Consider the following 22,054-nt stretch of genomic DNA (forward strand, 5'->3'; position numbering starts at 1 on the left):
CTAAACTTTAACTCAATTACGCAGTGCTTGTGTGATGTGCCCTGTTTCCTCTTTGGATAAAAAGCAGCCGTGTACTTTTAAAATTTTTTCCAAGTCGACGATATAGCTACTTAAAAATGTGTCTGAATGCAGATGATTTATTTTTGTTACAGCCTCGTGATGAATTGAGTCAATTCAGCACTGAATTTCTTTCAGTGTAGTCTGGATCCCAAGCCAAAATTATCGGTGCAAGGTGAACAAATGGTCCACAACAAGGCTCCAAAACGATTTGGGAAAAACATCAGAGAAAGTTGCAGCCAGAGTGATGAGGAGGAATTATCACTCTTTAAGTCCATGTCTGCCTCTGAGACTGCCAGATGTTACAAAAGCAAGACTGGTGCAACAAAGTACTGCAGGGTGGTGCCTAGATGTGTTCTTTTTTTTCTTTTCATGATTGGGGATTTGGGTGGAATTTCTGCACCAATCGTCATCCATTTGCACGGCATTGTGTGAATTTGAATAGAAATTTAACAGAAGGGCAAGGAAGATAATAAGAAATCTTACTTAAGTGTGATGCAACGACACCGCAATTAATTTCCCCGGAAAGAATGCGCGCTCGTGATTGGTCCAATGTTGGAGTCGTAAATGTTTCAGTGTGCAGGTGTACATTCTTCCCCCTCCCTTTGGCTGTCACGTTTTCAAGGTAAGTAAGTGACCAAGCGGAATCAAAACCACAATTTTTGTGCTTTCTGGAAGAGGAACCTCATCAACCAGCGCGTCGTGGTTCGATTAAAAAAAGAAAAAAAAAAGGTCGTTGTGTGCGAGGTCGACAAGTAGTGGTGTTTGTGTGTTTTTTTTCCCTCATGAAACGAGCGGCCTGAAGAAATAAAAAGCTCTTTGGCAGAACGAACAGGTGAGTGTTCTCCTAACATGACAAACGGTCATTCGGAACAACAAAATTTTCTCTCAAATAAAATAGCATCGTCAACCTCTTAAAAATAATGGCCCAAGTCAGTTTTGAACGAAAAAAAAACCCACCCACACACAAAGTTTTTATTTTTTTACCTTAAACTTCTCAAGATGCTGGCAACCTCTGCTAAAAGCGGCTACAGGTACATCCATTCCTGCCCCTAAAATGAAATGATTAAAAAATATCAACCAATCGGTATTTACGTTCGGTATTTAAGTTTTTTTAGTGTGTTTTCTGAAAATAAATAAATAAATAGCCCACTATTTTAGAAACGTGACGACAGTTACATCAATGCAAGTGTAATTTTTAATGATTATTTCTACCTTTTGTGTATTATTGCTGCTATTATGACAAATGATAACATTAGTTAGTAACATTATCATGTTTACACGACTAAACTCGAAAAGTGTCATTTAGATCAGTGCTTGGCAAACTTCCCAAACCTGCCGGACGTCAGGCATCTTTAATATTCATTTTTATTCTTTGGCTTCAGACTCAGCATGAGACTTACATTTTAGTTAGACTCTTTTTGTGCTTTCGACTGTCCTCGTTATTAATTTATCGTTGTATTGTTTATTGTTGTATGAATAGTTTTGCTCGATGTACAGCACTTTGTTTCTAGCGGTGGTTGTTTTATGAATACAGTTGAGTTTAACTGTTCTCCCCGTTGCTAACTGTCGCTAGCATAGAGAGGGGAACAAAGATGCATTATTGGCCGTAAAAAAACAACCTTTATTTACACACCAAATAACGGAGATTGTATACTGAATTACTCAAAATGGCTAGGAATCACTACTTTACGCGCACAGTTATACAAACTGATAGTAAAGGAAGTAACAACAGTGGAAATGTCTATGAAATGGAACGCCATGTCTTTGATGTCTCCAAACTAAGTTTGTATATACCATTGTATTTTTCATGTAGTTCAACAATTCATTCCATTCAAAGTGTTTATTATCATACGGACAGTAGGCAAAAAAAAAACGCTTGCAGTGACATTCTTACTCTGCTGTCCAAATGACTGGCAACATTGAGTAAAATACGGAAATATAAATGCTAAATATTAGCCATCAATGGTAAGTGTTCTTTGAGCCAGAGATGCACTCAATCGATGGAACACATAAAAACACACACCATTATTATTGGGAGAATGTGTTCTTTTGTGTGTCTTTCCTGGATAGTAATGTATTCATCTTGACTGATAAAGATCTTTTAAAGCAAATGATACATTCTCAAATTTAGGCGGTTAACACAAAATGTGTTTAACGAACACCAACATTAGGTTCACATTCATGAAAGAGACATTTTTATACATTTTGTCTCCACTCTAGCCTTAGCCAAAGATGGGCTTCTTCCAGCAAGTCAAGCTTCTTCTTTGGAAAAATGGGCTGAATGTCATCCGAAATCCAGTGAGTCGATATAACACCTGTTCAAGGAAGTTAATGGCAGCAATTGATGGCAAGCTATGGAACTGAATTGGTTTGTTGTAGGTCTGGTCGCTGACTCTGATCACCTGGCCTTTAATCGTCTTTATCATTGTTGCTGTGACCCGAGGCTATTACCCACCGGAGCTTCAAGAAGCATGTGAGTAAAAAAAAAAAAAAAAAAGTACGTGTTGAGTTTCTGCCATCGACTTTATTTCCATATTTACTGAACTGGCGTCTTGACACACGTTCACTCAGAGGCACTGTGAAAACTGTAATGATTGTTGGCAGGCAGGGTTTGCGCTTTATGTGGCTTTTTTTTTAATTGACAACGTGGCAGAGCAATACAACATGCGGTGGGCTCACTCGCAGTTGCTTCCGGGAACTCCCCCTTATAGGCGGGACCTGTCAGTTGAGTATGACATTTCACAATACAAACTTCTTATAAAACACTACTCATATAACAATACCCTATTATATGACAAAAACAAAATATGTAAAGTAATTTAAAAAACAAAAGAACAGAACTGAAGAGGTCTAAAAATGCAAAGTGCTTCCATAAGTCACGGGAACTTTTGTCTGAGACACTGGTCTGACCTGCCTAGTTGTGACTGATTGTAATACTGTTTTATAATGCTAAACTAAATAAATACAGACTGATGACACACACGCGCACACACACTCGCACACATAATGACTTTAAGTGAAATGTTCTTGTCAACTTTACCGTTTTTTTTCTTGAACATAAATATATTTAGTCCACTTACCAAGAATGCAATTCAAATATCACTTATTTCAGTTTTTGAAATAATGAAACACTTACATGAAAGAGAATTTTCCACACCATTGTATTTTTCTTCGTTACCAACATGAGCATGAATGTCATTGAAATACCCGTTTTTTGGTGGTTGTTATCTTGATGTTGCTAACAGCTTCCAGTTTGGAGCATTAGCTTTTCACAATGAGAGTAAATAAAAAGAGAATTCTCAAACAGAAAAACTCCTTGACAACCAACCTTTGAACTACGTTTGTACGCCTCTTTTCATCAAGTCAACTGGCTAAAAGTCAACAAAGGTGGAAGGCGCTTGGGGAGAGTTTTTGTGGGTGTTTGTTACACACTTCATCTTCTACTTAGCGGTGTTTTGACATAATTATGCTGAATAGTGCAGGTCATACCATATGATTCATTTATTAAACGGAAACAAACAAACAAAAAATTTGGTGAAATGAACTTCTCTAATTTACTGTCAAATAACATCTTCACTCGTATTGTGGCCGTCTGTGAGGTTTAGCATTGCTTAAAGATGAAGAACTCCCCGACGTGGAATGATCACTCTTAGCCACAGTAGTTTTTTTGTTAAGACTACAAGAACACCGGCATCCTTATGTAACGTTATATTTACTCAACGGGCTCTATTCATTCTCAAATAAGTGACTTTTTTTCTAAAGACAGTGGCATTGAGCAATTGGTGGGGTACTTTAGAAAATGATGATAATTTCCAAAGACAGTCTTTTAGCTGCTTGTTTTGTTGGGCTGTGTCCGGGTGTCAAACTTGTTTTCATTGTGGGTGAAAGTGAAACCAAAAGAGATAGAATTACTAATTGTATTGTTGTATGCCAATCATTTTTCAGGCTGTCTATCATCCTTAATTGAGATTTACAGTAAAGCTAACATCAGAGCGAATTAGCATAAGCAGCACTTGACCAAAGCACATAGTTTAGTCGACTAACGTAAGTTGTCTATCTTAATGCTAACATATTTCGTATTAAGAAACACAACAGACAGGCTAATGGACTAAAATGGCAGCAACATATACAAACAGATCATATGAGGAGAGGTGTGCATGATAATTTTGGTGAGGTCCTCAAAGGAGTGCCAGAGGTTATTTGGTGCTCTTTTTTTTTTTTTTTTTTTACATGTCCCACCCTTGACCACATTGTTAAACTTTGTGGTTTGTGCTCATTATGTCAGCACACTTAAAATATATATTTTTAAAAAATTATGGAGCTTTTTCAAGCTTGATCCTGTACCTCTATCAAAAGCGGATGCCCCTGTCAGCGTTGGTGGACTATCATAGAATGTTTTCATCGACCCGGGAGCAATGTGGATACCCCATGGCCCCACTGCATATCCCTGCCCAGGCAGTTGGCGGCACATGTGGGCGGTTGGGTTCAACTGAACTGAGAAACTGACAAATCAGTTCTTGAAGTGATGCCATTCATTGCATTCAATCAAAAATATGTTGGTTTGAACATGTCATCAAAAGCTCCACATGACTCTGCTCCCCCAAAAAACTAAAAAAAATAAAAAATAAAAAATCCACATGACCTATCTGCTCCCCGCCCCCCAAAAGCAAAATGCTTGGTGTGAGAATGGTTTGCGATGTCAAAAATACATGGGAAAAAAACATGTTAATGTTGGACGTTGTTGTGTAATCCTATTGATTCATAGCTATGACTGGCAATACCCCAAACGCTTAAATAACACACTGTGACTAATATTGTTCTTCACTGTTCAAAGTTCATTAACCCCTGCATTGTTTTATCCAATGGATCTTTATTTATTTTTTTTTATAAAGGGGTGTGTTTGAACTCTATCAAGAGATTTGTCTGGTCTGTCTGGTTTTCTAGGTTATGTGACACCTCGGAACCTTCCCAGCGCCGGCTTATTCCCTTTCTTGCAGACTCTCCTGTGCAACACAGACAGCATATGTCACAACACGTCACACCTGGCGAACCCATCAAAGTTTACGAAAAGATCCACCGATAACACGAGGTAACCCTATACAGTTGACACCCACTATTTGCGGCGGGCCCGTCAAGAGCGAAATTCCATATTGTCGTTTGAGGACAACAACAACGACAACAAAAATTAGATTTTTTTTTTTTACAAATTGAAATCTTGAAATATGTGAATCCGCTGGGTGCTGACCTGCAAATATGTGGGGCAAAATGTTCCTAAAAGCAAAGTCACCGTTGCTTCATGTTGTGCTTTTACAGGTCAACACGATCGTCGCAGGGCACTCTCTTGGCAAGGCTGATTCAAGGTGGTGACTTTTACAGTTACAGAATCCCAAATGACTCCAGTCAGGCCCTAATCTTGGACTTGGAAAAAATTCTGCGTAAGTTCTCTCTCGTCGGTTATGCTTTCATGTATCCCATTCGTAGACACTATCACATTTGACATTCTTTGTCTTATTTGTTGACACATTCCTGTGACAACTGAAAGCAGGCATGACACTTTCCCCTTGTTTTCCACATAGCATAGCATAGCATGACGAGAACATTAATCATCAATTGTCACAGTAATCTGTCGGTTTATGTTCTTTTGTTGCAGTGGCGGTTAATCAAGGAAACCTCAGGAATACCTCTCACATCCACACCAAGAATACAACTCTTGCGAGAGATCAGGTAGCTGCGACGTAACTTTCGGTGTGAGCAAGGAAAAACGTGCGTGTCCTTAATAAGCCTAATCCATTACTGACGGCATCCATGACCGTGTATTTATTGGCAATTTTTGCATCGGATGGTTGATAAAGCAAAAAACAGTGTCACAAAATATTGTCTTAACAATGAAAGTAACCCTCCCAAACCCCCTCCTTCCACCAGGAGGACTTGTACAAAATGTTGGAAGCAATGAACGTACTGAAGCGGCCCATCTGTGCCATAACTCTGGCGGCGATCAACGCAACCTCACCCAACACCGTCAGCGATGCGGCGCTCAACTTTTGCAGCTCAAACAATACTGTCTTAGAGGTCTTTCTACTGTCACTCAACCAGGTGTGTGCGGGTCTCCGTGCGTCTTTGGGTGTTTGTGGATGCAGAGGGTGGCGTTTTGTATTGCAGCATCACCTAAGCGGCAACATTTTCAAAATCGGTATGATGCTGACCACTGCGTAGCTTTGTTGAATAGTAATGTTCACTTCCTGGGCTATGGATGATGTTTGTTTTGCATTCATTGACCGTAGCTCACACTCGGGGCGTAATAGAGGTGACTGCGCAGTGCAGTCCAATAAATTCAGATGAGTGGAATACTACAACACACAAAGTGATTTCTTTCTTTGACGCAAAGTGGTGTGTGATGCGCAGATCCTGAAGGAGGAAATGCGAACAAGACCCGGCGAGCTGGCAGAGGTCGTCGGAACCGCGATGCTGTTGTTTAGAGAGTTGCAGAACGAGACTTCGTTGTGGGAGAGTCTTCTCGCTCTTCCCCATCTCTACTCTGCTGGATCACTGAAGCAAATGTTGGACACAGCAGCGGGCCTTCTCACCAACATACGCGGGTAAGGGATTTGAACATGAATGCGATGCGGAGCGTCTGTATGAGGATCAGAAAGAGATATGTTGGGAGGTGTGGGAAGTTGGAGTCCACACCAACTGGCAACAATACACTGGCATCAGAAGTGTGCCGTATAATTTATATTTCGGCAGTCCAGCGGTTAGCGCGTCGACCTCACAGTGCAGAGGTCGTGGGTTCAATCCCAGCTCCGGCCTCCCTGTGTGGAGTTTGCATGTTCTCCCCGGGCCTGCGTGGGTTTTCTTCGGGCACTCCGGTTTCCTCTCACATTTCAAAAAATTGCCCCTAGGTGTGAGTGTGAGCGCGGATGGTTGTTCATCTCTGTGTGCCCTACGATTGGCTGGCAACTGGTTCAGGGTGTCCCCCGTCTACTGCCCGAAGACGGCTGGGATAGGCTCCAGCACCCTCCGCAACCCTTGTGAGGATAAATCGGAAAATGGATGGATGGATAATTTATATTTCTAATGGCTACAGTACATTTTGATTATCTTTCGAATGCTTGTATTGGGTCTTATTAGCATGACAAGAATGCAGCTTTTTATTTATTTTGGTAATTTCTCTATTTTTGATGTACAGAAATAGGAAAAAACATTTACACAATAGTCTAAATGAGGAAATATGCAATCCTGAATTTTTAAAAAAAATGCTATTTTTTTTTGAAGAGGTGGAGTTTTTAAATCGCTAATCTGAGATTGATTTCATAAAATCTGGAAATTAAAAAAATCAACATTGGCTCTTTGGACGTACGAGCTTGTTTGCCACAGTTGCCTTATTGTTTTTCTCTTTATCTTTTTCTAGCATTATGCAGGTCATCCAGAACAATTTCTCTGAAACTGCTGAGTCAATCTCCGCACTGCATCCAGTAATTGCCGCAGGCATCAACGCAATCCATTATATTGAAACGTGGCCGGGGAACGGTAACTAAGCGCCGCCACTTTGAACCAGTTGCGTCGGTTATTAGTGAAGCTACCGTAGCCTTTGTGTGTAATCAACCCATTGTTTACATCTGTTTAGATGTGACCATCGCCCTTGGAGACATTGTGATGCTGAACAACGACTCGTTCAGTGAAATTGCCAAACTGGCTTTACAAAATGTCCGAATACCACTTGCACAGGTACAGTATGTGTTCCGCTACGATGCACTTTTAGAAAACTTATGATGCTGTTTCGCTATTTTAATTCAAAGCGAAGGAGAGCAACTGTTTGCTGCTTCGTATTTAAAAGGATTTTCTATTAACTAGAGCCAGTGGCATAATGTTACGCAACCACTGTCTTTTGCTTGTGTTGGTTTTAGTGTAACCGAAATACGCAATCGGGCATTGTATATAACACAGGTGTCAAACCTAAGGCACAGGGGCCATATGTGGCCGGCTAAAGCAGCTCAAACATGTCAACTTCCATGATCCTTTCAAAAATGTCTACCAAAATGTTAAATTCTTATATGTAATAAATAAGAGATACATTTTAAGCATTTTCTTGTTACCAAACCCCTCATGATAGAAACTTAAACAGTAGTTGAATCGACAGTTATTCTTGACTTCTTCATATGGTTTCAGTCACAACAGCCCTCCAAGTGAAACGGTCACTAAACTGTGGCCCGCGCCAAAAATGAAAATGGTCTATAACAAAGGTGACCCGATGTGGGCCCCTGGGCAAAATTTTGGATCGTACCCCCCCACAACACATCCCCATCAGAGATTTACACAAGGAATCAAATAGCATTTACTCTACAAGATTTGCTGCTCGTGCAAGATTCTCTCGCCAATTAATCGGCATGCTATGATGGTTCTGGACCAGTCCGGAACAGGGGCGGATCCCACAAACACGGACAAGGATAAGATCGAGTACAAAAGGTTTATTGACAAAATAAGGTCGCGAGACCAACAAAGTATAACCGAAATCGATGGAAGCAAGCTGGGGTAAAAAAAAATACGCTAACAAAATGATCTTGCAAGGGAAATAACTAACGCAAAATCACCAAAAACGATAAGGCAAAGACAATCCATAAATAAAACATAAACGCACCGAGAATAGCGACATCAAAAACAAAGCAGAATACGACAGGTCCAGGAACAAGGTAGAAAGCGACGAATGTCTAGAAATAAGCCCTTGGATGTGAGCCGAGAGCAAGGTGAATTATCCGACAACCGACGACGACTTGACAGTCTCTTAAAACAGGTGACAGATCATGACGTGCGGAACGGGAGGAAGAGCCCACCACCGCCACCTCCTGGAGACCAAACAAAACAGATCCAAGACACGTGCATCCAGTCTTGATAGTTCTTTCTTCCTCAGGTTTTGTTCATGACGTTGGACAGAGACCGCCTGCGGTCCTCCATTTGTGAGAACAGCAGTAACCCCTTGTGGCTCACAACCATGTGCGTGACGGGTGCAGTGGACGTCATTCTAAGTACGGTGGACATGATTCTAGGCACCATCAGTCCCAACAAAGTTGCCCAGCAGGTAAGTTGCAGTCATCTGACTCATATCATCCACTTTTATGTCGAAAGCACTCTTCTGGATTCACTTTTCTTCTCCCTGCACATTTGCCACTCAAGTGGCGATTGGCTAAGTACATTCAAGTGTTCCAAATAATTCACCTTTCTTGTCTCCTGAACCTTTTCTTGCAGGCTTTACTGGCTTGGAGTAAGCATGTTGCTCCCCATGATGTTGCATTTTTCAAAGGACTGCTCCACAGTGTCTTTGGGGTCGGTTTCCCAGGAGGCATCGGAGGCTCCAACATCTCCAGGCCATGGCATCATGTCGATACCCAACCACAAAACATTGAGGAGGAGCTGTACGTAGAACACTTTCTGTACAATACCCCTCTTTAACACACCATTTTGTTCGACGAGCTCATTTTGGACAGGTAGGCTATTTAACAGACAAGATTTTCGGGGATGCTTTCTGCTTGGCAGATTTTTGACAGTCGGTGAAGTAGTGCTGAAACTGAGCGAAATCCATCCGGATGTGGACATGATTGTTCAGCGCATGCTCAGCGTCGGTTTTCAGTCCATGGAAATAGCAACTCTCTCGATTGCCGTTGTTGAAGGTAAAACACGCACAAACAGTGATCGTGTCATGTCTGTAATTAGTTTGGACCAATGTTTGAGTTTTAATCTCATATCTATAATGTCAGGACTAGAGGGAGGAAAAAAAATTGAAGAATTGCATTAGAATTGCACTTTTAGGGCTTAAGTACAGTATATGGAAAAAAAAAAATTTCCATAAACTTTTTCAAGTTTCCAACCGGTTCAGCCATTTTTTTTGTGTTGAATTTCAACCAAGCCATTAAAAAAAAAGAAATTCAGTCCATTTTCAAGTTTTAATCACATTTGTTGTATTCCTGATGTCAACAAATACCGTGAATACAAAAATATTTATTTTCTTTTATTTTGTTTCAATTAAATTTTATTTTTTAATTTTTTAAAGGAGCTTGGGATAAATATTTTACACGACACAGATTTAGTGTCCAAAGCAGATAATGTCACACGAGGCCTCAGTCACGACGGTTCTCTCGATCGAAGTGCCGGTAGTGTTTAACCAAACGGTAAATGGAACATGTTCACACCCTTTCTCTGGGGACTGCTGGCTGATTACTTAGTAATAAAGCGACTTGAAGGGTTTTCACGAGAGAACTCAATACGCCCTCACAAAGAAAATGTCCCACGTTGAGCTATTATACAAAAGACAATTGTAAAAAAAGTGGGCGTGGTCCAAGGGTTGGAATTCATGTTCAATGTACGGTAGTGTTTTTGCAATCTGACAATAGAGTTTAAATGTCAATGTTTCCTGTCTGTAATATTTTTATTTTTGAACTCCTGCTTTGCAGAGATGATGGACAATATCTTGAAGGATTCTGATCGACTCCAAAACATTTATCTAACCTTGCTTGCAAACCAAACTGAGGCCAGTGCTTGGATCAGCCAGATCCTAGACAGCGCCACTCAAGTAATCCTGAAGGTCTGTCTCCATTATTTGACGAGATTGTTTATTTTTCTGCACAAATCTCACAATGTAAATAGCAATTTGTGGGTGTGAGTGTGTGTGTGCGTGTGTTATTTTTTATTCTTTTGTCCGGTGCGAGCTTCAGGTTGCTTCCTAATAGGCGATCTTTCAGTTCCACCTCACAATCGCATTGTCTGTGACCTCTAGAATAGAACAGAATAGAATAGCCCCTGTCATTGTTGTTGTGCACAATGAAAATGGAATACTAGTCCTTGGTGTGAGACAAAGGAGAGGGAAAGGAAACATGGAACAGGAAGAGAATCACGAAGCAATTCAATAAAATACATTTAGTGAGATGCTAACACTTGGCAATGGGAATATTGCATTTCTGTATTCGATTAATGGTGTCCTTGTGCGTTGTTTATATTGGGTCATATTCTCCTATGTAAGCCTAAGTCCATTTTGGTTCGAATCATGGCGACAGAAATGTTTTGGGAGACTTGTGAAAGTCATTGAAATCCACGAAAAAGCTAAAGTACACTTTTTAAATTTGAAAAAATGCAAACAAAAACGTGGCACCTGCTGATTCAATTTGTAGTTGGCCAGTAGTGATTTTATTTTATTTTTTTGGGTGGGGGTGCGGGGCTACTTTTCAGCTGCACTTGAAAGCAAAACGTGATGGGAGAATGCACGGAGAGCCAAAGTTGATCAGGAATGCCCCTGGCTACCTATAATTATTATTATTATTTTTTTTAATGGAATTATAAATACAGAAATTTATAGGGATTTCCATCACTAATCTTTGCTGAACCTTTGCAAAACTGGAAGTTACTTTACAAGGGAACTTAAATGTAGCTGAAATCAAACATCTATAAAAACAAGACAAACTTCCTCAAACCGTTGTTAACATTTATTCCTCTGGTAAATGTGGTCGGCTCGAAGGCCGCACCTCAGGCGAAGAGAAATCCTTAACGGAAAGACTGAGAATATTTTTTTGGGCCACCACTAACGGCACCAATAACTCTCCATGATCATCCTGCTTTTTTTTTTTTCTTCTTCCCCAGAGTCTGACATCAGCGCATGTTACGTGTGAGGATGCCCTGAGCCCTTTCCAGTGGCTGCTGTCTGCTGAGACCATAAAGTTTGAGATGTTGAAATCAATCATCTGTGACAACTCCACAACGCCAGAGAATCTCACTCTGGTGGAGTGGACGCCACTGATTGAAAAAGTAAGACTTTGAAAGAACATTTTGCAAATATTCAGTCATTTCAACAAAAGCAACAGTAGGGGGAGAAAAAAAATAATGTTTTTGTGCTGCTGTTCATAGGGCGAAGAGCTGTACAGCACTCTTAGCGAGGGAGGAAAAGACGTCAACGTAACTCTTTCGATGATTCTCTCCCAGTGGCATACATTTTTTAACAGCTCCCTGGAATTTGGAGGTTTTCTGCACAGGTTGCCCTCAGAGCTGGGGACGAGCTATTGGTTGAAATGGTTGCCTGGCAACAACAGCTCTGGCGATATGACTGAGACTCTTCTACAAAGGTTTGGAGAAACTGTGCCTGGCCGTTGAGTAACACCTCCGAAAGCATTACTGAGAAGCACCCGACCATTTTTGCTTTGTTTTATTTTTTATTTTTAGTGTTTTTGTTTTCATGGTGAATTTGGGAGAAAAGGTTGAGGCGAGTCCACTGTGGCCGGAGATGAAAAGCTATTTCCAGATGGTTTACTGGGTTTTGAACTACAGACCGGGCGTTACGACACAGCCGGCAAACTGTGAGTCTCGTTCCTGCGCTTCCTCGCTGCAGTTAATTTCGCTCTTAAAAACAAGAAAGAAGTCATCAGATATTGTCTTTTCGACTGTCATCAAACTTGTCACTGGTTCAACGATAAAGCAGTTTCACCATTTTGCTGTTCAAGTTAATGTAAATGATGAATAACTTTCTCTTTAGGTTCTCTTGACATGGTCACCCTCACTATTGATTGTGATGAGAGTTTCAATTGGAGCACATTCGTTCAAGCTCTCGTCGAGGCTTTGGTGTCGCCAAGCCAAGACGTCCTGACAAAGTAAGTGGCCAAAATCCAAAGCAGAATGATTGTGTGTGTGTGTGTGTGTGTTTTTTTCCACCCTTGTTGTTGCTCAAGCACATTCCTGATGACACGCTGTACGCCCTAACTGTGTTCTTTTCTCTTCTGTTTTTCCTCTCTCCTCCGTAGCTATCTCAAAGCCACTTTCAATCTATTACAGAATGTGTATGGGGACCTCATTAATAATATGACGACTTCACATTTAACGCAAGAAATTCAAGGTGGAGATGCGCTCTCTGCGTACCTGATAAACTTAATGAACAAACTGGACGACTCTGTCCGGACCGTCTCCACGCTCTCGGATGAAAACATCTCCAACCCCGATGTCATGGTTCCCGTCGTAAGAAGATTGTTGGAGTCCACGGGTCTGTCCCCGCTGCTGCCTCTGCTCTTCAACAACGGTTCAGTCAACGTCTCCGACGTTCTCGACGCCGCTGTGAAGCTCGGTCGAGGCAACCAGCACGTTTTTACCTTCAACGAGACGGATCCGACGATGCCCGAATTGGAGCGCTTGATAACGCAGTTCCTTGCCTCTGAGGCGACCCTCACACTGTCTCTGTCCTATGCCATGGGGAACACCCTGCTTACCTATTCCAACTACTTTGACCGAGACGAAGTGGCTCGTCTCAAAGAGAACTTAAAGCCTTTCGCTAACCAAACCTCGTCAGGCATCGTAGAAGCCATCCTGAGCGCTATGGAGCTTCTCGAGGAAGTGGTTGATTCACCAGACGATGACCCACGTCACATCATTCTCGCCTATATTCTTCAACTTCAAGAATCGGTGGCGTCCCTGTACAAGCTGCGTCGAATCCAGCAAATGTTGTTGCCTGACGGGCAAATGAGCACGGCTCAAGTGACTGACCTCCACCAAGTTTCCACCGACTTTCTCAACCTCCTCACCCCCGAGAGCCTTGCCAACCTCACTCAGCTTGGCCCCGAAGCTGCCCTGGATGTGGTGATACAAAGATTTCTTGCATTCTTACCACCAGAGTTCCAAGAGAAAGCTGCTTTAATTCATCAAGATTTGAAAGCATTGCAGTATCACTTGTCTTTATGCGCTTCAGAAGAGAACTGCTCATCCAGGATCTCCGAATTCTTCACATTTGTGGATGAAATCCTCAACTTGACGCTCTCGGCCAATGCCAACGTCACCGTCAGCATCACCAGCACGCTTTGGCCAGACGTATACGAAAATATGACATCTGCTTTCTTCTCGCTGTTTTTGTCCCCAAATGACGCGACCTACGTCAGAGCGTTCAATCGGACGCTTCATTTCATCCGTCTTGTCGTAGCGATGCCAAATATTACCGTCTCTCAAATCCAGAATGCTTTGAGACAGTCCAACCTCACCCTCGAAGAGGTTGACTCCATCGCGCAGCTCGCAGGAGCGGCCAATGTCAATGAGCTGTTGGTAAATATCCTGGACATGGCCAATGTTCCAAAGTGTTTTGAATTACAGCACAACGCATCGGTGACAGCCCGTTGTGTTATGGGATTGATCGACAAGGCCAGCAATCTTCTGGCCAACATCCCCGCTCTGCATAATCATACAGCCATATTCTCCCTCGTCCCGTTAATTGTCAATCAAACCACAAGCGAGGTCATCCGAGTCAATTTTAGCTCCGATGCACAAATGCAGATCATCGATGTTCTGAACAGCACCCTGAACAATATCAAGATAAACCTTCAGATGAATAATCTGAGTACTCCGGAGATCATGAAGGAAATCGGCGTGATCGAAGGTCTGTTGAAAGTAGCGGCGAACCCCGAAACCTCGAAGCGCATCCTCGATGCCATGTCGGTACCGTACTCCGAGGAAGTTACGGTTGCATATTTGCAAATCCTGCAGTGGTATTTGCATCGGTTGGAGAACGTGACGAGCACCAGCTTTGTGGCGCAGCTCCTCCACCCCTTTTTCCGCCTCACCCAATTACAAGTCACCCTGCAGCTTGCGCAGACAAACTTGACTTCGCTTATCAACAACCAGATCGGACACTTCCAGAACGCAACGGACGGCGCCGGCGTGAGTAAAATCGGCCAAGCGACGATTGAGATTCTGCAGCAAATTGTGAGCTATATCATGGTCAACATCAAAGTTCAGGACGAGACTTTTCAAACCTTCGGTTCCACGCCATTCCTCAACACAACCGTGCTGCAAGAAATTGAGCAACAAATTCAACTCTATCTCGATCTTCTACGCTCATGGATGACCGAACCCAATGTCACGGCAGTCTTCACCCACATGCTCCGCTGGGGAAACCCTGCCATAAATGTTTCCACGCCTGTGAAAGACCTTCACCTCCTTTTGGGGACGATGGTTAACTATCTCACGGTTGAACAGCAAGATTACCTCGCCATCGTCAGTAATATCACCCAATCCTTGCGCCAAGCTATCATGGCGTTAGAGCAACCAGGGGAGCCGCAGTTTGAGCACCTGTTTGCTGCAATCATGGAAGCCGTCCAAAGTTTCACGCAAATTCTGACCCCAGACGCCGTCCCGCTGCCACAGTCTGCGCAGGAAAACATCAGGGAAATCGTTCGCAATTCATTGGCCCTCATTGTCGAGCAGAACTTGTCTTTTTCCACGTCGCTCAACCTCACCCTCAATATCCTCAATAGAACCCGAATCGTGGTTCAGCAGCTGGTCCCAGACGAGTTTGCTGTGTACCTGCTCCCCGGCCTCGAAGTTGTCACTAGTTATTTTGACACGATCGCCATCGCCAATGGACCAGACAACTGGAACTTCATGTGAGTGGCATCTCTAGTTATGATGGTTTCAACGTACTTCGGTACGAATAAACGTCAGCAAAACAAGTTTCCGGAAAATATTAATGAACAAATACTTACCTGGTATGCTAGCAGGTCTTAAGCTACATTTATTTTTTGTACATGTACACCTTCTCTCTGTCTGACCAATGGAAATAGAAGACATGCACCAATTTTCTTTGCAATGCTCTGATTATGTAAAATGGTAATATTGTCCTACTTTTTTTTTTTTTTTTAAGCATTTTGAACCAATTGAAGACAATTCAGAACCTCCTGCCACCAAACAGCACAGCTCAGGACTATGTTTCTGTTGTCATCGACATTGCCTCAGTCATCTTAAACTCCACCCAAGGTAACTCGGCTTCAATCTTAACCCTGACGGAATGGTGGTTGTGCGCCATATTTAAAAAAAAAACAAAAACCAAGCATTAAAAAAAACTGCTAGGTTGTCACACAACTATCACAAAGTTTCCGTGTTGAGAGTGTGTTTCTTCACGTTTGATCGGCTCTGCTGTTTGTGTTTGATAGTGAAGTTAACTTTTTTTTGTGTGTGGTTTTAGGCAATGTGAGTCGAGAAAATGAAATGACAGATATTCTGACTGGGATTTTTAGCCAGGTAAGCCTTCAAATGGAGCTCCAGGCATGCATGCTAAAACAGGTTTGGGGTAAGAGCATGAAGCACACATACAAGATGATCACAAGGTGCAATATGCTGATACAATCTCTGCCATATTTGTTTTGCTTGCTTGATCACCCTCATCTGAAACACCTAACTGCAAAATTCCGAAATGTCACTGATTCTCACAGGCAGTCTAAGTGATACGTATCGATACCTCTCTTTAAACTGAACAAATGAATAAATTGCGACCCATGTTTTGTTGTGCACTTTTGGATCGTATGCTACATCCTTCCTTTTTTTTTTTTTTTTAAACAGATTTGGCAAATTTTTATGACTGGTCCAGGTTTAGGGACTAGAACTCCATCTGTGGAGGCCCTATCCCATCTCGGTCCAGTACTTCAACAGGTTTTGACTGGGCAGGCTGACCAGGAGACGTGGCACAAGTAAATGAAATCAGGCAAAGGACAAGAACGATTTAGAGTATGTGACCTGCTCTTTAGCCATCATGTTTTTGTTTTTGGCGCAGGCTTGAAAAGATGTTGGAGGTTGTACTGACAACACTCAGCAAAACACAGCCATGGGACAACGTCACAGCCGTTATCCCCTATTTTGAACAAATCATAACATGTATGGTAAACACCCAGCACGCGGAGAACAGTGAGTATACCGCTTAGCATTCGGCATTTAAGCACACACCATAAAGTAACATTTTAGTATTATGCAAAATAAAACAATTTGATGATTTACATGCTGCCCGTTCGCAGTAACGGTACACACTCTGAAATTAAGAACACAACATACTAGTCAAGTTTCCTTTTTTTTTTCCTGTATGAGAAGGGTTTTTTGAAGAGTCTGATTGTTCAAGCCTCTGATGTGATCTTTTTCACAGTGATGACAGTGAGCCTTGCGAAGCCTGTGGTGACACTGACGAGAGAAATTGCACAGTCTGTGAACATGAGTCATTTTAACTTGTCCGAGATCTCGGAAAGAATTCGCCCTGCAATTGAACAAACATTGCTGGCCGCTGAGCAGGTAAAGCGCACCCTTTGTGTACAGGAGAACAATGAACTCTGATCTCAATTAGCCACACCTTAGCGTAGGCTATTGTTGACATCTCTGCCAGATTCGAATAATGGAAAAATATTTTTTAAATGAGGCTTTGAAGTAATGAAAAATCAAGCTCTTTGCTTTGCTGGCAAATGCTGCAGACGTGGCTGTTGAATGGGCTGAAAGCACATCCCGTTAACCAAATGGATGCTCCATTGTCTAGCAACTTCCTTAGGCTTACACATCTCAACATGTACAGTACTGTGAATATCCAGTGTGTCCACTTCAAGCCTCCGTTGCCCCCACTGGCTTGTGGTGGTGCTTTTTCACACTGCAACAATGACTTTCTCGATAGCAGCCACACTAGTGGACTATCTGAAAAGAAGATATGTTTTTGCAGTTGAGGCGTAGCTTGCTACCTAGGTGCTAGCTAGCTGGCTGCCGCAATTGGTATGTCACAATTGCAGCATATAACCACTCGTAGGAATGAAGGCGGTCAAATTCTTACGCAGGATATACATAACTGCTGCCTCACTGGCCCCCAAAAAGTAAGGAAAACTAAAATGGTGAAAAAAAGCTTAGCGCTATATCTCCTCAACTGAGTAGCCACATAGTCTTTGTACACGTTTCTGCAATTATCTTACAAGTAATTCATTTCAAAACAAATGTCTGAATTCACTTTACAGGTTGTTTTACCATGTCACTATTATACTAAAATAACTTTGGAGAGACACACCTGTTGTGATAAACCTATTGTATTCAATCTCTAGATGGGTGTCTAGAGATAAAAAAGTGGTGATACTGAGCTTTGTGCCATTTAATTGCGTCAATTTGCATAGAGAGATTATCGGATATCCTTTGTGCCGCTTGCCTTTCACCCGGACTCTTTGTTGTGCCTCGCCGTGTTCCTCACAGTCTTGCTAACTGAACCGGTTTGCTCAGAGGAATGCGATGAAAGGTGACAACGTGCAACAAAAGATGGGAGGCGATTGACATTGTGCGTACTTTGTTCACATTTCTTTTAGGTGAATGGAACATTGGAGTGCAGTGAAGCTGTGAATGCGTGGGAGCCAATCAGGGATGCGGCGGGTTTAAGCCGTGGCGTCATTGAAATGTGGTGTAACATCAGTCTGCAGCCAGTTCTGGAGACTTATGCAGCTACCCATTACATCTGTCCCCACCTCAACATGAGTGTGAGTACAGCAAACATAAAATTGATGAGCTTACATCAGGAAGTTCGATCAAGTCATCCCCAACAAACAAAAAAAAAAAAGTCCATTCCAGTGCTGCTCACGTTTTTACCATTTGGTGGCAATGTTGACACACTGAGCACTTTGCTCTGGAACATTTTGCTTTCAGCACATGGATTTGGAACCAATCACTGCTGCTGTCGCCGCTGCCCGGATTGTCAATGCGACAAAATCCCTATATCAAGTCGACAGATACCAAGCGCATGTGATGGAGCAGATCATCACGAATGTCTCCAGCCAGTTCTTGGAGTTGCTGGGTCATCCGCTCAGCCATAGTGCTCTGCTTCACTGGCAAAATCAACTCCAAGACATGCAACTGAAAAACAGGTGACTGCACTCAACATATGCCAGAGCTCGCTAAACCCACTCAGTGTTTAAGTAGCAGGCCAGAAAAAGTACAAGCAAGTCCTGACTCCAAATGTACTGGAAGTACGAAAGTCAAAAATATTGACATAGGACCTGCTTTGACAATTTGTCACAACGAAAAAAAACCCAAACGTCTGCACACTTAACAGTCCCCTTCTGTAGTGCTTGTTTGTTTGTTTGTTTATTGAACATAAAACATATATACAGTAATAATTTGACAGAAAATAAGGTAGATAAAAAAAGTAAAAAGAAAGAAATCAATCTTCATTCAACACAGTTATTATGTTCAAGGGAGTAGGAAGAAGTAAAAAACGTATCTAGTCCTACCCCGTTATGTGATTGTATCTAATAAATCATTTTTATATCAATCAGAAAAGAAAAAAGTAAGAAGAAAGAAGTCTCAATTAAGGCTCATACTTTACCCTTAACCGTGATATTTTTACAACTTTTGGTTTGTATCGGGATTATATACTTCCACACCCTGACACTCTTGTGTCAATTTTCTCTTGTATTCATAATGGATATTTATATACCTTTCTCCTCTCCTCTTGTTCTGAGATGAAAACAATTATAACTTGAATGATTTAAAAAATATTTTTTTTCTTTTTTTTTTAAAATAATGAATAGCTAACTACTAATGGGTTGACTTTTATGCGATGAAAACAACATGTTCTTATTATCGCTTGGGACGAAAATGGTTAGATTATCGAATGATTAAAAAAAAAACACCTTCTTTGTGTTTTTTCAGAGTAGACAGAGAGTTTTTGGACAGCAGAAGCTGCACCTCAACCGCAATTGACCAGGCCTATTTCTGTTATTGTCCTTTTTTATGCGTTTACTTATCTTGAAATAATTTACGGTTATTTTTTTTAACACCGTTCTTGCACAATAAAGAAAACATATTTGGAAATGATAAAATCAAATATATCAGCAATTTCTTTTAGGTCTAATTGGACGGTATTTGGATCATTACCGAATGTGAACACATTTTCTCTGTTTCATACAAGAAATCTTGTTTATATTGACTGACACAGTATGTCATATAATACTGTAAATATGTTCACGTATGATAGAATGTTCAGATTTACATCGGATCGAAAAATCTTCATCAGACAGCCATAGCGTGTCAACATCGGATTTACCCCCGTACCTCTGAATCATTGATTGAATTGAGATATTTGTCTGCTCAATTACATTTTACACCCAACTTCACACTCTATTCGCAAACATGCAACCAGAAAAACGGTTAAAATCTGACCACACTACTGTATCGTCATGACCGCTCTTGTTAGAATGGCTTTCCTTTTAACGTGCCGACCGCTACGCACAGTGATAAGTATGATGCTTGGCAGGGTGAGATTACAAGAGGGAAAGATCGGCCATCACGGTGGAAATATTATTATTATTTGTTTAAATAAAAAGAACAGGAATGGGGAAAGTAGCAACTGTCTGCATGTTAATGCTCAAGGGGTTCCTTTATGACTTTGGCTAACACTGAAATGACATTCATAATCTTTCACATTAAAAAAGAAATCTCTGGGCCTAGAAAAGTGCTTCCTCATAGACATTTCAATCCTTTTTTCCCCCCCCCGCCTAGACTGTCTCCTGAGTCCTATAAACTGCACGGGGCCTTAAGTGAAGCATGCAGTGAGATTCATTGCTATTGAACTTTTTCTCCCCCTCACAGTTTATCCGCTGTTCAAGTGTTGTCAGATGAGTTGCTGAAAGTGGCTCCCATGCTGGAGCCGTGCATCGAGGCTATGGAGGAGGCACTGCGCCACATCTTGAACAACTACCACCATATTCAAGGCATCGACTCATCTGAGCTTGTCTTTAACGAGGCAGCGATGATAGTCCTCTCCTGCGTAAACATCACCTTCGATGATCTCTTCTCAATGGCGGGGGGCAATTTATCTAGCATCAGTCACGGATCTTTCCTTGACATGGTAAATGATGCCGTTAAAGCCATGATCCACATGAAGTTATTCGGGGATGAGCCTATGGTTTACCAAGCCCACGAACAATTCCTGGCCTCCAGTGCCAGAAAAGTGCTCATGCAGAAGGTGGCTGAGATGTTTGCATTGTTGGCGTCTTCAAACGAATCTGGACTCGAGCTTCTGACCCAGGCTTTGCCCAGGATATCCGAACTGCTCAGGCCTTTATTGTCCACCCTGACTCAAATAGGCGTGGATTTGCCGGAGATCACCGAGCTCGTCGAAGAGCTAGTTGAAAACATCATTGCTATGCTGAGGCAATTGTTAAGCAGTGGCCTTTTTACGCCCGAGGCCCACCATCCGGGTGTGACCGCTAATAGCCACGTGTCGAACGCCAGACGAAGACGAGAAGCCCCGTTGCTGCCCCAGCCGGACGCTGTGAATGACTTCCTATACTTCCTGACCATTGACTACCCAGCAATGTTCCGCACCTTGTCAGTACCTTCGCCAGAGGAAATTCGGGAGACTGCTCACATGTTCTTTTCCAATCCCAATCTGAACATTATCATGAAGGGATCAACGAGGGACATGCCATGGGCTTTGAATAGCTCACAGGAGGAGACCATTGATGCCGCCCTGGGGGTCCTGTCTTTTGCGACCCTCCCCAGTGACTCTCAGATGTGAGTAAAAGTTGAACCGGTACCTCCTATTTACCATGGAGCTGAAAAGGTTGCTTTTCGACACTCATTTTTTAATATATTTTTTAATTGACTCCATTTTATTTCGGCAAGTGGTGGCACAGCATAAAATCATCTGGATCTCGATACAGACATAAGACAATACATCTACTTGCAAAATGTGTCTCGATCCAGATGATTTTAGTTAGTGTAACCACTTGATTAATTAAAATACCGTAGTCAATTCAATGCACCATTTTTTTTCAGTGCACATGTTTTGGACCAGTGTGTTTAATTGCAAGTAGCGCATTTCAATTCTGTGTCTTCTCTTCCTAGCTTATCACTGGCTCTCTTGAGGGATGCCGTTGATATGCTGCCGGATAGCTTGCCATTCTCAACTCTGCTTAAAAATTTGACCAGAGCGCTTGCCAGTGAATCTCAAGGTAACATTGACTTTCACAACGTCTGTCGAAAAAAGCAAAAAAAAAAAAAAAAAAGGTGTCAAACTGCACTGCATCATACTGGGATGTATTGCAAATGTTTTGTCCTCAACTAGCAACGCGGGTAATCATATTTTGCAAACGTGATATTACAAAATATTGATTCTGAAATCAACACCTGCCTGACCGTGTAGATCAGGTAGATTCAGCTCTTGTATCCTTAAGATTAGTCCTGCTTCGGTATGCCTAAT

The 22,054-nt window shown here is 41.9% G+C and overlaps 1 protein-coding gene across 1 annotated transcript in view; it reads left to right on the top strand.

Moving 5' to 3' along the window:
* Window positions 1-690: 690 nt before the first annotated feature.
* Window positions 691-22,054, top strand: part of abca12 (ATP-binding cassette, sub-family A (ABC1), member 12) — a 49,660-nt gene continuing 28,296 nt past the window's right edge. The window contains exons 1-28 of the mRNA XM_086122987.1: window positions 691-892; window positions 2,281-2,358; window positions 2,440-2,533; window positions 5,005-5,149; window positions 5,374-5,495; window positions 5,711-5,784; window positions 5,983-6,153; window positions 6,463-6,656; window positions 7,469-7,587; window positions 7,685-7,785; window positions 8,966-9,133; window positions 9,301-9,467; window positions 9,589-9,722; window positions 10,503-10,633; window positions 11,683-11,847; window positions 11,947-12,161; window positions 12,259-12,392; window positions 12,569-12,683; window positions 12,834-15,452; window positions 15,710-15,822; window positions 16,031-16,086; window positions 16,405-16,532; window positions 16,616-16,746; window positions 16,979-17,121; window positions 18,162-18,329; window positions 18,496-18,713; window positions 20,440-21,366; window positions 21,700-21,806. Of these exons, the coding sequence (XP_085979113.1) occupies window positions 2,293-2,358; window positions 2,440-2,533; window positions 5,005-5,149; window positions 5,374-5,495; window positions 5,711-5,784; window positions 5,983-6,153; window positions 6,463-6,656; window positions 7,469-7,587; window positions 7,685-7,785; window positions 8,966-9,133; window positions 9,301-9,467; window positions 9,589-9,722; window positions 10,503-10,633; window positions 11,683-11,847; window positions 11,947-12,161; window positions 12,259-12,392; window positions 12,569-12,683; window positions 12,834-15,452; window positions 15,710-15,822; window positions 16,031-16,086; window positions 16,405-16,532; window positions 16,616-16,746; window positions 16,979-17,121; window positions 18,162-18,329; window positions 18,496-18,713; window positions 20,440-21,366; window positions 21,700-21,806 (6,925 nt within the window). The 5' untranslated portion in view covers window positions 691-892; window positions 2,281-2,292. The remainder of the gene's footprint in view (window positions 893-2,280; window positions 2,359-2,439; window positions 2,534-5,004; window positions 5,150-5,373; window positions 5,496-5,710; window positions 5,785-5,982; window positions 6,154-6,462; window positions 6,657-7,468; window positions 7,588-7,684; window positions 7,786-8,965; window positions 9,134-9,300; window positions 9,468-9,588; window positions 9,723-10,502; window positions 10,634-11,682; window positions 11,848-11,946; window positions 12,162-12,258; window positions 12,393-12,568; window positions 12,684-12,833; window positions 15,453-15,709; window positions 15,823-16,030; window positions 16,087-16,404; window positions 16,533-16,615; window positions 16,747-16,978; window positions 17,122-18,161; window positions 18,330-18,495; window positions 18,714-20,439; window positions 21,367-21,699; window positions 21,807-22,054) is intronic.

This window comes from Hippocampus guttulatus, chromosome 11, assembly GCF_054856545.1.
Source record: "Hippocampus guttulatus isolate MCC_2025c chromosome 11, RoL_Hgut_1.0, whole genome shotgun sequence".
Lineage (NCBI taxonomy): Eukaryota > Metazoa > Chordata > Actinopteri > Syngnathiformes > Syngnathidae > Hippocampus > Hippocampus guttulatus.